The 13,402-nt window shown below is 38.5% G+C and overlaps 1 protein-coding gene across 1 annotated transcript; it reads right to left on the bottom strand.

Moving 5' to 3' along the window:
* Nucleotides 1-827: 827 nt before the first annotated feature.
* On the bottom strand, nt 828-7,369 carry LOC113237706. The gene is made up of 2 exons (XM_026474292.1): nt 7,013-7,369; nt 828-1,241 (listed from the first exon to the last, which is right to left on the bottom strand). Exons 1-2 carry the CDS (start codon nt 7,322-7,324, stop codon nt 828-830), a joined length of 726 nt encoding a protein of 241 aa, XP_026330077.1. The 5' UTR covers nt 7,325-7,369.
* Nucleotides 7,370-13,402: the final 6,033 nt, after the last annotated feature.

Genomic DNA, 13,402 nt, shown 5'->3' with positions numbered 1-13,402 from the left:
GTCTGCCAGAATCAAGCGTCTCTCGTCCGCCATATCATTGTAAAATTCGCTCGGCGGCTGTGTAAGGATAAATTCCTAGCAGCAGTGCGCTTGTGACGCGGCCTAACTACTGCCGATGTCGATCTTTCGGGTCCCTCTCTAAACGTATATGTGTCGGATCACCTCACTCCTTGAAACATACAATTATTAAAGCGTGCCAAACAGATCAAAACTGACTTGAATTATTCTTATTTATGGGATAGAGGCTGTAAGATATTGATGCGCAAAAACGAAAGGTCAAAGGTTGTCGGCATCATTCCTGATGACGACAACCTTTGATCTAAGTTAAAATGACTTCTAAACGATTTTTTTATATTTTTAATCATTTAACAGTGGCTTTTTAATTTTTTTACCAATGTACATGGATCTATACGTTCCTTTCTTATTGCAATTATGTGTTTTAACTGTATCTGTTATTCTACGTTAAGTGATGTGGTAACTATTTTTTCTGTTTGTGTACAATGCACTTTTTCTAAAACATTTACATTTAATCCTAATTAAGATAACTGCAGCCGAAAGTTCGAAAAAAAACCAAAACTTTTATAACTAATTTAATTTTTAAGAAATAAAATTACAATATTAATTTGTAAGGATAGGTGATAATTGTACGAAGGTTGAACCAAAAGTGACTTGACTGAGAAATTACGTTGTTCCGGTAAAACGCGACACGTGTGCTGATCCAGCGCCTCGTGATCGGTGCATTTGCTGTGCCTTCGTTCTGTAGAACTGTGGAGTCGGCGGCTTCCTTTGTACTGCGATATCTAACTCCTCCACCCTCAGATGAGCAATTATTTTCTAACGTTGAGTGAAAATATTGCTGGTAGGCCTTCTATATGATTTTCAGCTTTTTCAGGGTCTTCGAGAGTCTGATTGAATGTTGGTTTGGCTTCTTGGGCGTTTCGAAGTTTGCAGTTCCATAAGTTGCGTCTTCGGCTTCTAATGGCTATAACGAGTGCGCATGCACCTGTTATTATCACGTATAGGGGTATCGTTGTGTGATATAGGACATTGGTTTCATTTGTATCGAGTGTTAAGGGAGGCTCGACTAAAAGTTTGCTCTGGACGTTGTGTAGTCCTTTCAAATCAATAGATTTCAGGTGTACGTGGCTTGGGGTTGCAACTTGTTTCATTACGTCATATGGGATTTTAGTGAGCTTCAGAGGATGACCTTTTATTTCGTCCTTGTCATTCGTAATGGTGAACTCTGCGGTCCGTAGATAGCAATTGAGGGGAATAGTCACTAGGTAACTCCCTTGCAGTAAATTGTAATCTTCTCTTTCGCATGTTAATTGAACTCTCGTCGGCTGAGGGAATGAGACGACGTAGTGCTGATCATCGAGCTGTTCCATTGCTGGCTTTTGTAGTAGTACTGTTGTTACTTGGCAGGATTCCTGTAAGTCTTGGTTTATTATTAGTTGGTGTACGCAGTCTGGGGTAGCCCGGAGTTGAAGGTTGGTTCCTTTGTTGCAGAGGTAACTGTGACTGAACTTCGGGCATTCTGCCTCCATGTACACGAATACGTTCTCATGAGTTGCTATGAAAGGGTAAGAAGGGATAAGGGCTTGCCTATCTTTATTAGGTACTACAGATAATCTAAAAAGGTCGTATACGTCTACTGAAACTATGGGAAATTGAAAAGTTATAATTATTTGTTTGTCTACATAGTAAAAACCTGGTCGTATTATATCATAATATTCTCTAAGTTCTAATCCTAAAATTCTATCTCTTCCATATATTAATTTTAACTTATCTATCATATTCCTAAGGACATTAATATCTAACATAGAATGGTGCGTGCTCGCAGCACGTATAAAAGATAAACAGTTTTCTATTCTAATTAGTTCGTATTTTAAGTCTTCTACATTTTCACTCAAAATTGCCAAAATCTGGGAAAATTTTGCGATTTGAATTAAACTCTTTTCTTTATCGGCATTTACATCTAGTAGTATTTCTAACGTTGTATTAATTTTACTCTGATTTTCAACCAATGTGTCCAAAACTTTACTATGGTGACTTATCCAATCTTTATTAAGACTCACATGACTATTTAATTCAGACACTACCTTATTTTGGTTAATCTGTAATTCTTTAATAAGATTGTTATAATGAACGGCGTCTGATTGATCGAGGTTCCCGGTTATACTTTTGATTACCGAGCCAAGACCATCTACAAGACCTCTTTTAGCTCTAACGGGCTCTAACGATTTTAATTGATTTGATGTTTTATCTAAATTACCTAGGAGATAATCAATCTGGTTTTCGAATAAAAGGAAGGTGTCATTATTTAGTCGTATCTCGTACGTATGTAATTGTCTTTTCAAAGAGTCAATTTTGTCTTCAATATAGTCAAGTTTAATGTACTGTAGGTAGGTGTGGTGATGGGTAATGAGTCGCATTGGTCCAAGTTTGTATGGCAGTAATCCAGGTCCGTCGGCTAAGCTCTCAAGTTTTATCTCCAGGGCGTGCGTCAGGGGGATCATCAGTGATAAAAGAGTCCTGTAACAATTGAGTACCTTTAGGAACGCGTTTCAGTCGCGATTTAGCTACTGGCCCACGTTTCTTTGAGGTATATATATGTATGGGAAGGTCCGCAAGGACAACATCCTGCGTGTAACGCGGAGCGATTTTCTGTCGGCTGGCTAAAGGATTTTTAATGAATACCTGTTGTTGCGGGGAGTATTCAACTTCGGGTTCTCGATATTTATTCCTGTTCTCTATTATAGTGGTACGGTTAGCAAGAGATGTCTCATTTATAATATCATAGACCTTTTTCATTAATTCGCTATGGTTTTGAACGTATTGTTGCAGTAGTCGTTCTGTGATGTCAGTATCGATCGGGTTTCGTGGGTCGAAATGTCCTGTCATTAGGTCAAAGGGTCGGCATTTTGTAAAGCTATGGATAGAACTATTATATGCTATTAGGGCATAGGGTATGAGATTAACGATTGGTTCATCTTTTTGCTTTAATTTAAGGATACGGAGGTGTTCTAGTAGCGTGGAGTGAAAGCGTTCTATGATGCCATTATCATTAGGGGAATGTGCCAGAATTCTATGGTGGTTTATCTTATGAAATTTTGTAAATTCGACAAAGAGCTGGTTGGTAAATTCAGTACCATTATCGGTTATTATAGTAATAGGGACTCCATGATGGTGCAATACTGCAATAAAGCTTGGATGACACTAACGGCAGTTCCATCGCGTAGGTGGTATGCTTGACCATATTTCGTAAAGACATCCATGAAAGTGACATATTTCTCGTTTTGTACTGTGAATAAGTCCATGTGGACTGTCTCAAAAGGTTTCATGGCTGGGGGTACAATGTTAAATTTTGGCTTGATAGGGTTTCTATCGTATTTCGCCTGCCCACAAGTGGTACAGTCGTTTATAAATTTTGTTACGTGTTCCTTCATTTTTGGCCAGTAAAATCTGCGTGAAAGGGCAAGATAGCATTCGGTAATACCACGATGGTTGGTCTTACCGTCATGGTAATTGTGGATTATTTCCTGTTGGCGAAGATAATCTTTAACATTTTCCAATTCTACTTTACTTAACATGAGGTACATGGCGGAACTTCTAAATTGATTCTGAATAATGGGGATGATTTCATACATACCCAGAGGGGGTTGTATAAGAATGCCAGTTTTAACTTTTGGATTAACGTATTCTTTAACGGCATTAATTACGTCTTGTTCTAAGTTTGATTTAGAAAGTTGTATTGCTATACGAGTATGGGTGTCGAATGGCTTAGTTACGATCGGCTTTCTTTTTACATCATCTACTATGGTAAAAATAATTTGTCTATGAAATCTGTTAATAGGGTCGTCTGTAATGGGAACTTCTAAAATTGGGTGCTCTGCACTTGTATGTGCCGTCGCTGTGGTCGAAATGACTTTAGAGTGAGGTCCTTCTGAAGCATTGGGTAAAATTGAGCAGAGCTCGTCTACTATGGACTCAACTTCTTCATTGTGTATTTCTACCCTGGAAAGAGCGTCAGCATTCGTGTTGGATTTTCCTTTCTTATATATCACTGTAAAGTCATATTCACTAAGTCTCAGTCGCCATCTTGTCAGTCGTGAGTTAGGTTCTTTTAAATTTACCATCCACTGTAAAGGTTTATGGTCAGTCAAAACTTTGAATTTTCGTCCGAAAAGGTAAGGTCTGAAATATTTTGTGGCCCACACTATGGCAAGTAACTCTTTCTCTATTGTGCTGTAATTTTGTTCACTGTCGTTAAGGGTGCGAGATGCGTAACATACTGGTCTGTCAGATCCAATAGGGCCTTGGGAAAGTATTCCAGCTATTGCTACGTTTGATGCGTCGGTTGTCAAAATAAATTCTCTAGAGAAGTCAGGGTACTGTAAGACGGGGTCATTTGAAAGAAGCGTTTTACATTTTTCAAAACAGTTTGTATAATCGGGATCAAGGGTGATTTTCTTTCCTTTTTTCAGACAAGATGTAAGGGGTTTTGTAATACGGGCAAAATCTGGGATAAATTTTCGGTAATAACCGAGAAGGCCTAAGAACTGTTTTATTTCTTTGGGAGTTCTAGGGATAGGATATTTTTGTATGGCTGAAATTTTATCAGGGTTCGGTTTGATACCATCTTCACTGATAATATGACCCAGGTAGGCTGTTTCTTTTTTTAAAAATTCGGATTTGTCCATTTGGATTTTGAAGTTAGACTCTCTAAGTCTAAGAAAAACTTTTTCAAGGTTGGTCATATGCTCCTGAAGGGATGTGCTGAACACTATTATATCGTCTAGGTACACAAGACAAATATCATTCTGAAGACCACGGAGGACATTGTCCATCACGCGCTGAAAAGTGGAGGGCGAGTTTTTTAGACCCATGGGCATTCGTAGGAACTCGAAATGTCCATGTTCTACGTTAAACGCTGTCTTAGAAATGTCCTGTGGGTCCATTTCGACTTGGTAGAACCCACTCGCTAAATCTAGAGTAGTAAAATAGTGGCATCTTCCTAACTTGTCAAGTACGTCGGTAATGTTCGGTATCGGGTATTTGTCGTCAATAGTTTTGTCATTTAACTTCCGAAAATCGACTACAAGGCGCCACTTCTGCTTACCAGAAGCGTCTGCCTTCTTGGGTACTACCCATATAGGAGAGCTCCAGGCAGAGTCGGAGGGTTGTATAATGCCTTGTTCCAACATCTTAGCTATCTGGTCTCTAACTTCTTGTCTGTGCACGAAAGGGTAGCGGTAACTCTTTGTGTAGATTGGTTGTTCGTCAGTCGTCCTAATACGATGTTTAATCTTGTTGGTAAAGGTCAGAGGTTCTCCTTCAATGTAAAATACGTCGGAATAACGTGAACAAAGTAAATTCAAATTAGCTGTCTCCTCGTCATTTAAGTGGTCGGTACGTAGTCGAGTTACGACGTCTTGTGCGCGTTCCGAAGTCTGTTCGGTACGCGTGCACTCAATATTAAAAATGTCAGCCTGCGCTGGTCGGTCGAGTGAGAATATTACGTCATTTGGGGAACTATTTTCAACTTCCAAGTAGCCTTTATTATTTTTGACAATTGTTAGGCACTCGTGGATCATACAATTACTAATTATTTGCTCTTTTACTAAAACTTCGCCGTCGGAGGCATTATTAGGGATTCTAATTATTTTTGATGTACCGGCCGGGATCATTTCCTCATAGTAATTTACATTACAAGAGTTATACATGCGGATAGGGTTACTAGAGGATTGCGTTAAAAGAATTTTATTTTTTAAATTAATTTTTGCCTCCCATTTTGTGAGTAAATCTAGACCTATAAGGCCGTCAAAGTAATTATGGAAGCGGTAAATGAACAACTTTATGTCATCTTTGTCATTGAATTCGGAAAAGGAGGGTAAAGTTATTGAGTAATCGTTCTTACTTATTGCATGCACATTAGTAACTTCGAAAGGGTCATAGTTGATAGGGAAATGAGCAAAATATCGTTCTACTGCTTCGGGACTAATAAATGATTGATTAGCACCGGTGTCTATCAAAAATTTAAGAGGAGGATTCGTAATTTGGATATATGGCAACTGTCTTTGTGACTGTAGATTTAGTTCTATTTTGTCTTTTGTAACTTCCGGTCTAACCGAAAATTTGGGTCAGTGCTAGTGCTGGGTTCAGCTTGACATTCATAACCATCAGTCAGCTGGTACCTATCAGTCAGTTCCGAGTACTGGTCGGCGCTATCGTATTGAATACTATGTTCGTGTTCCGCGTAACCTGTAACATAATCTTCACAGTCGGCATAGCCCGTGCCGTGATAGTATTCCGGCTCTGTATAGTAGCCGCTGTAATAAGAGTCAACTGTGTAGGGTGCACATTCATTTACATGCATTTCATGGGACTTGTTGAAACGATCATGGCCTAATGGAGGTAAAATTTTTGGAGTAAATGCCTGTACTCCACTCATGGGTTTATGGGTACCGTATGGAAGGTTGTGTCTGGGTGGCAAAAGGAATACGTAATTCGGTGGAAGTGCACGGAACATTTGCTGGGTTCTGGAGGGCATACGATTGTGTGCCTGTGGTTGCATATTATTGAATTTAAACGGTTGAGGGGGTTGATGCGGAGGCCGCTGTCCAAGAGGAGATGGCCAATTTGGAGTCTGAGGTTGGTAACTCGGACGAGGTGGGAGATATCCTAGATTAGGTGAAGGCATGGTCACTTTAAAGTTTTGTGAAGAAACCTTATTAGAATCTCGTTGTTGCAAATAAATAACATTCATTTCTTCTTGAACGTACTCAAGTGCCTTTTCTATGGTGTCGGGGCGCATACATCTCACACGCGACCCTAAGGGCTCTTTTAAGCCTCGCACAAAGGCCTGCATAGCTACTTTTTTATAAAGGGACCTTTTAGCTTCTATAGTAGTACTAATATTCTCATGCAGGGACACATACGTCATTATGGTATTTAGTAACGTCTGACAGTGGTCGTAAAAGTCCTGAGGGGACCTGTTACCCTGTGTGGCTAACGAGTGGTCATTGTATAGGGTAGTCTCGTCACATTGGTCAGAAAAATTATTAATTAGAGCAGTTCTAATGCCCACCCAACTATCGGGTATGCCATTAGAGTTTATAGTACATGAGGCTGTGCCTGTGATCTTATTTAAGATTCCGTTTAACAGGCATAAATTGGATAATTCACTCCCTGGGGTATTGCTCATATATGTATGGACAATTTGGTCGCATAATCGAATGAATCGTGTAAGTATATTAGGGTTACCATCGAAGTCCGGGACTAGGCGCAGAGCCTTATAAATTGAGTCCGGTTCGTGGGCCATTGTCCTTTCTTCAAATAAATTGTCTAAATTAAAATTAAAATCTAAATCTCTAAATGAATCTATCTCTATCCGGCGAGCCTGGCGCGATGCAGGTTTCCGGGGTCCCGAATTTCTGGGATGAAAAATTTTGGAAGGATTTTAAGTTAGGGACTAAGGAAGCAAGCAACACAAGAACCAGCAGCGGTGCTTGATAGCTACCCGGGGAAGTCGCGAACGTGGTGCAGAGTTTGATGCGCGCTCGCGAACCGGCCCGCGAGAATCCTACCGACTGCGCCAATTAAGATAACTGCAGCCGAAAGTTCGAAAAAAAACCAAAACTTTTATAACTAATTTAATTTTTAAGAAATAAAATTACAATATTAATTTGTAAGGATAGGTGATAATTGTACGAAGGTTGAACCAAAAGTGACTTGACTGAGAAATTACGTTGTTCCGGTAAAACGCGACACGTGTGCTGATCCAGCGCCTCGTGATCGGTGCATTTGCTGTGCCTTCGTTCTGTAGAACTGTGGAGTCGGCGGCTTCCTTTGTACTGCGATATCTAACTTCCTATTACGAAATTACTTCTACAATACATAAATAAAATTGCATATTATAATTTAATTACTTTTAATTACTTAATGAATTTTAATGGTCACATGGCGAATAATAAATACGTGTTTACATTAATTAACTATTATACAGTGTCCGGGTCCGCCAGAGGTGCCCGTGAAGACGTATCACTGGCGGAGGGCTTGGCCCGGACGCCCGCTGTAACCTGGTCTTGCCGAGGAGCCCGTAAACTTCCCGGAATCCCCTATCTCTCTGGGGTCAGTAGATAGGGACAACGCACACCCGGACCGTTACTTCAGTTGTTCCAAGCACATGTTCGATCGTGTATGGAATACTGTTGCCATCTATGAGATGTTTCTGCTAAATACCAACTGGCTACCTTGGATCTAGTGTGAAGTGTGTGACTGAGTGAAGGGGCTTGTGGGTGACACGGATTTAGTAGATGCGAAGCTGCAGATCCTTGACCACCGCTGTAAAGTAGCCTGCTGATCGATTTTCTACAGGATATATCACGAAGAGTATCTGACGAAATTGCAAAATTTTATTATTTTTATAAAAACTACAGCCAAATTTATTGCAACACCACTAACTATAATCTTTAATAAATGCCTGTCTGAAGGTACTTTTCCAATTAGATGGAAGACTGCTAACATAGTTCCTGTCTATAAGAATGGTCCTAAACAAAACATTGAGAACTATAGACCAATATCAATTCTTTGTATATTGGCCAAATTATTTGAAAAACTAGTGCATAATGAACTGTACCCGGTCTTGAGTTCCCCTATAATACCCGAACAGCACGGTTTCGTTAAGCGTAGATCGACGGTATCTAATTTATTATTATTCACTGGTTTTGTTTTTGAAAATATGGACAACGGCATCCAAATAGACGCCGTACATACAGATTTCCAAAAGGCATTTGACAAAGTTGATCACAAATTACTACTTGATAAGATTGCCTTCAATGGTATTCGAGGGAATCTCCTCCGTTGGTTCTCATCTTACGTTTGTAACAGGTCACAAAGAGTCATTGTTAATGGATATCATTCAGACCTAATCGATGTGTCATCAGGTGTACCTCAGGGATCTATTTTAGGCCCGCTGCTGTTTATTATATTTATAAATGATATTAAAATCTGTTTTAAGAACACAAATTTTCTTTTATATGCTGATGATCTAAAAATTTATAGAAGCATTTCTAGTGATATTGATTGTACTTTACTTCAGAATGATTTAGATCATTTAACTCATTATTGTAGTATAAATAAACTCAAGCTAAGTATCCCTAAATGTAACAGTATTAGTTTTACGAAAAGGAAGAAAAAAATTAAATATAATTACAAACTTTGCAATAACTCATTAACAGTAGTGGATTCCCTGCGAGACCTGGGAGTAATATTAGATAATAAATTACATCTCGATCTACACATTGACTCCATCGTTGCCAAAGGGTTTCGAATGTATAAATTCGTCATGAGAACTGCTACCGACTTCTCTCGTCTATCAACTTATCTTTACTTATACATTAGTCTAATTCGACCTCAAGTGGAATATGCGTGCTCAATTTGGAACCCTTACTATAAAAAATACTCAGAACAAATTGAAAAAATTCAAGCTAAATTCCTTAAGTCGATAAATTATAAAATATTTAGAAAAATTACGTCATACGAGGGTTTACTATCTAAGTTTGGAATGCTAACACTTCACAATAGACGAATGCTTCTTCAATCTGTAATACTCCATAGACTTTGTCACAATTTAATTGATTGCCCGGATCTTGTGCAACATATTAGATATAATGTACCAATGAGAGTTTATCGACGGCGAGTGCGCTCCTACTCGTTGTTTAAAACGGCGACCTGCAGAACAAATGCTGGCAAGCGAGTTCCTCTACGTCGTATTCTTTCTCATTACAATTATTTGTTTAGCAATATTGACATATTCCATTTGCCTGCTTCTAAATTTAAAAAAGCTATTATTGATGCCCTGAGCTAATTTCTTATTTACCTTTTATTTATTTTAGTTTATTTAGCACTACCCATCACACACGACAATTTTAATTTTAATTCTAATAGTAACTTGTGGATAATGCTGTTGATTGTACGTGTACCTATGTTAGAAATATTTAACTCTGATTGTAAACATTTCATGTACAATTGTTTGTTATCCCTGAAAAATAAATAAATAAATAAATAAATAAATTCCGCCTCTATGTAATATCTACGCCTCTGTTTTAGGTGTGAAAGATTCGAAGAAACTACCCAAAGCAACAACAAACGAAAAGTTTTGGAATCAGTTTTGGATATGCTAATTGCAGATCCTGACGATCTCGTACCGTTAACATCGACCCTCTGTACCCTTTGTTAAGTAATGTTGATAATTTGTACTAACAAGAATGTTCAAAAACTTAGAATAATAACGCATAGAATGATAGTTTCATATCAAACGAACTGTCACAAGTGAGGCAAAAATCAAATTCATGTAGGCTAGTTTCAGTAGTAGGTTAATTTTCGGTTTCGGTGAATATTTATATAAAAATACAAGTTGAAACGCGTTACTTCCTTGTGGAACGTGATGTTAGTATCTATTTTATGTTTGTCTGACGTATTTCTACACTCATTTACCGCACATTTCTTAATTTTTAGCTTAAATTCTGGAGCTGTTCGCGGTGCAAGTTTGTAATGGTCATCTCCAGTCGGTTTGAGTGAGCATGAGACTGGTTGGTGGGTGTGAGTTCTGGTTGACCCGATGCTGCGTGTAAAATTTATAAGCGAGGAGAAAGAAGGGCGCCTTACACACAACGAAAACAAGTTTCAAGTAGAAATAACCAGATGCTTTATTTTTAAATTTACTATGGTTACATGTTACAGTTAAATTTAATAGGAGTGTATAGATATGCTTACTGTTCTTATCAGTTACATAGAAAAGTTTAATTTTAAATATACTTAAAGCTAATACACTGCACTAAGAGTTTATGAAAGTACATGAGTGACACATGGACACTTCACTTATACGTCACTGACCTGGAGTTTACCGGATGCACATTTAAGTTATATACCAGATCCGTTGCGAAGACAGCGTAGTTGCTACAGGAGTAACGAAGTTATACGTAGGTGCCGACCACCCGTGGAGCTCATGACACGTGGTCGGGCATAGCCGAACAAAAGTTACAGCAGTATTGTCTCAGCCATTCAGTTGATGACGAGATTTGAAATTACAAGTACCAAAGATAGACGTAAAAAAAAACCCTGCAACAATACAGATTGTTACAGTACATTGATATAAATGACGAAGCATCTAATAAAGGAAAGAATCCAGAGGTCAACTCACCATGCGGTCCGGTGACACGGGTTTTACTTTTGGTACAGGGTTTGGAGACCCATAATTACGGCCTCTGGCTATTCCTAGTTTATTTTATTTAAGAAGGCATTGGGGGACCATGCCCCCAATGGGATAAATCACCGTAGACGATCTAGGAAATCTGGAACACCTTGCGCACCGACGTGTCGAACAGAAAAGATGAGCTTCCGCCGAATTCCTCCTAAGAGATGTTACCCGCGAACAACGCCACAGACAATCTATCGAATCATCTAGCTACAGCTACCAAGTCGTATCACCTAAACCCGCAAGAATACATGGCGATTCCAGGTTTACGTATCTTACTTTACAGAAAGTACTTGGCAAACTATTTGACGGCGTTCGACGTGGAAATATTAAAGAAAAGCTATAATTTACATGAAGCTCGACTACAGAAATAAAATCGAGTTTATTGGTACGCAGCACTAGTGTTCTGTGATACCATACAAGAAAAATTAGCCAGGGTTGGTGTTTTCAAAAATATGTCAAACTAAAGGGTACCCATTCACGCTATTGATTTTATAGAAAAATCGTTCACCAACAGGTAATAAATATGTGAATGGTTTAAAGAATAGATTACACCAACACTTAAGTTTCAACTAATTTAGTAAATATTTTTAGACTATAACGTCAAAGTGACATTTTGTACAAGAATGGTGAAAAACACCAAGGAGAGAAGATAAATTTGGTTTGGTTTTGTATTCAGGAGATCTACGAAAAAAAATTGAGACCTGACCTTGAGCACTGAAGGCCCGCCCACTCGTGTAGGCCCTTTTGGCGCGCTTCAATTAGCCTCACTTATCGTGTGCGGACTAGGTTTCTATGCGTTATTATTCTAAGTTCAAAAACACCATAACTTGTATCAATACATACAACGCATCAGTAGGATTAATAGAAGTCATTATTCCCTTGTATGTTTTTAAATTATATTTTAACTGATTACTTTCAGCCCATAAAATCGTTATACGGAGAATTCGATTGCTTTTTAGTCTATTACGAACATTGACTTACAATTATATGGACGTCGGGTCCGCGCGAAAAAGTGTCCGAACTTATAGGGCGTTAAAATCGTATACAGAGCGTCATTCACGCTTTAGTCTTCGTTTGTTCGACTGACAGCGAAGCAAGCAAAATTAGACAGTACTGCGATTACATTACAATTTAAATTCAACGTTTTAGCTTTTTCATATTCCATTACATGTCACTACGTTTAAATAGGTTGACTGGGACATTTTTTTCGTGGTTTTTGTATTAGACCCGTCGTCTATTTATTTGTACGTCAATGATTACGATCCAAAATTTGATAGAGATAATTCCATAAGACGCTATTTCTACGGCTGTCCTAAACAAATTTGTCACGCCAGACTTAATGTTATAGGTAAGTATCTACGGACCCATAAATTTCTTCGTAACACGATAAGCATTACTAGATGCTAGAGCGCCAAAAAAAAAAAGCTTGTAAATAATAGGGGTTTGATTTTCCTATATCAATGGGTTTAAATCTAAAATTGCCGATTTATCGTAATTTTATTTGAATTAAAATTAAACCTGGCAGGTGTCAAATTTCAGAGCGAAACTTTTTTCTCACAAACACTAAAACATTGTTAATTAAAAAAAAATGATATTTTTGACGTTCAGTTGTTTTTACATTCAGTCAACTAATTTGCGAATATGAGGTCCCACATGATGTTAGCAGTAAATGCTCGTAATGTCAATGCTGTGTTTGGAGAGGACACGGTTAACGAACGCAGCGTGCGTTTTTCGATAATTTTCGAAATTTCGATTTGAAGAATGAACCACGAGGAAGACCAGTCACTAAGGTAAATAACGATGAATGAAGGTGATGAAGCCGACCCGTATCAAACTACCAAGGAATTAGCGACATGGTTTAATGTTAGCATACCCACAATATGATATAATACGGCATTTGAACAATGACGGCGAAACTCGCAACTAAACAGCTTCACCATTATTGCTCCATGATAACGGAAGACCTCACACTGCTCGAGAAACAGTTCTAACACTGTAAGACTTGCAGTTAGAAACCATCTATCCCTACGTACTCGCCGGACCTCGTCCCAACAGAGTATCATTTTTTCCGCGATTTGAGCAATTTTTTGCACGCAAAAGATATTCCTTCCCAGGAGGCAGTACAAAATGCCTTCATAC

This window comes from Hyposmocoma kahamanoa, unplaced genomic scaffold, assembly GCF_003589595.1.
Source record: "Hyposmocoma kahamanoa isolate Upper Pololo Valley unplaced genomic scaffold, ASM358959v1 93082, whole genome shotgun sequence".
NCBI lineage: Eukaryota > Metazoa > Arthropoda > Insecta > Lepidoptera > Cosmopterigidae > Hyposmocoma > Hyposmocoma kahamanoa.
The sequence above is the reverse complement of the archived record's forward strand: the minus strand, read 5'-3'. Positions and strand labels throughout refer to the sequence as shown.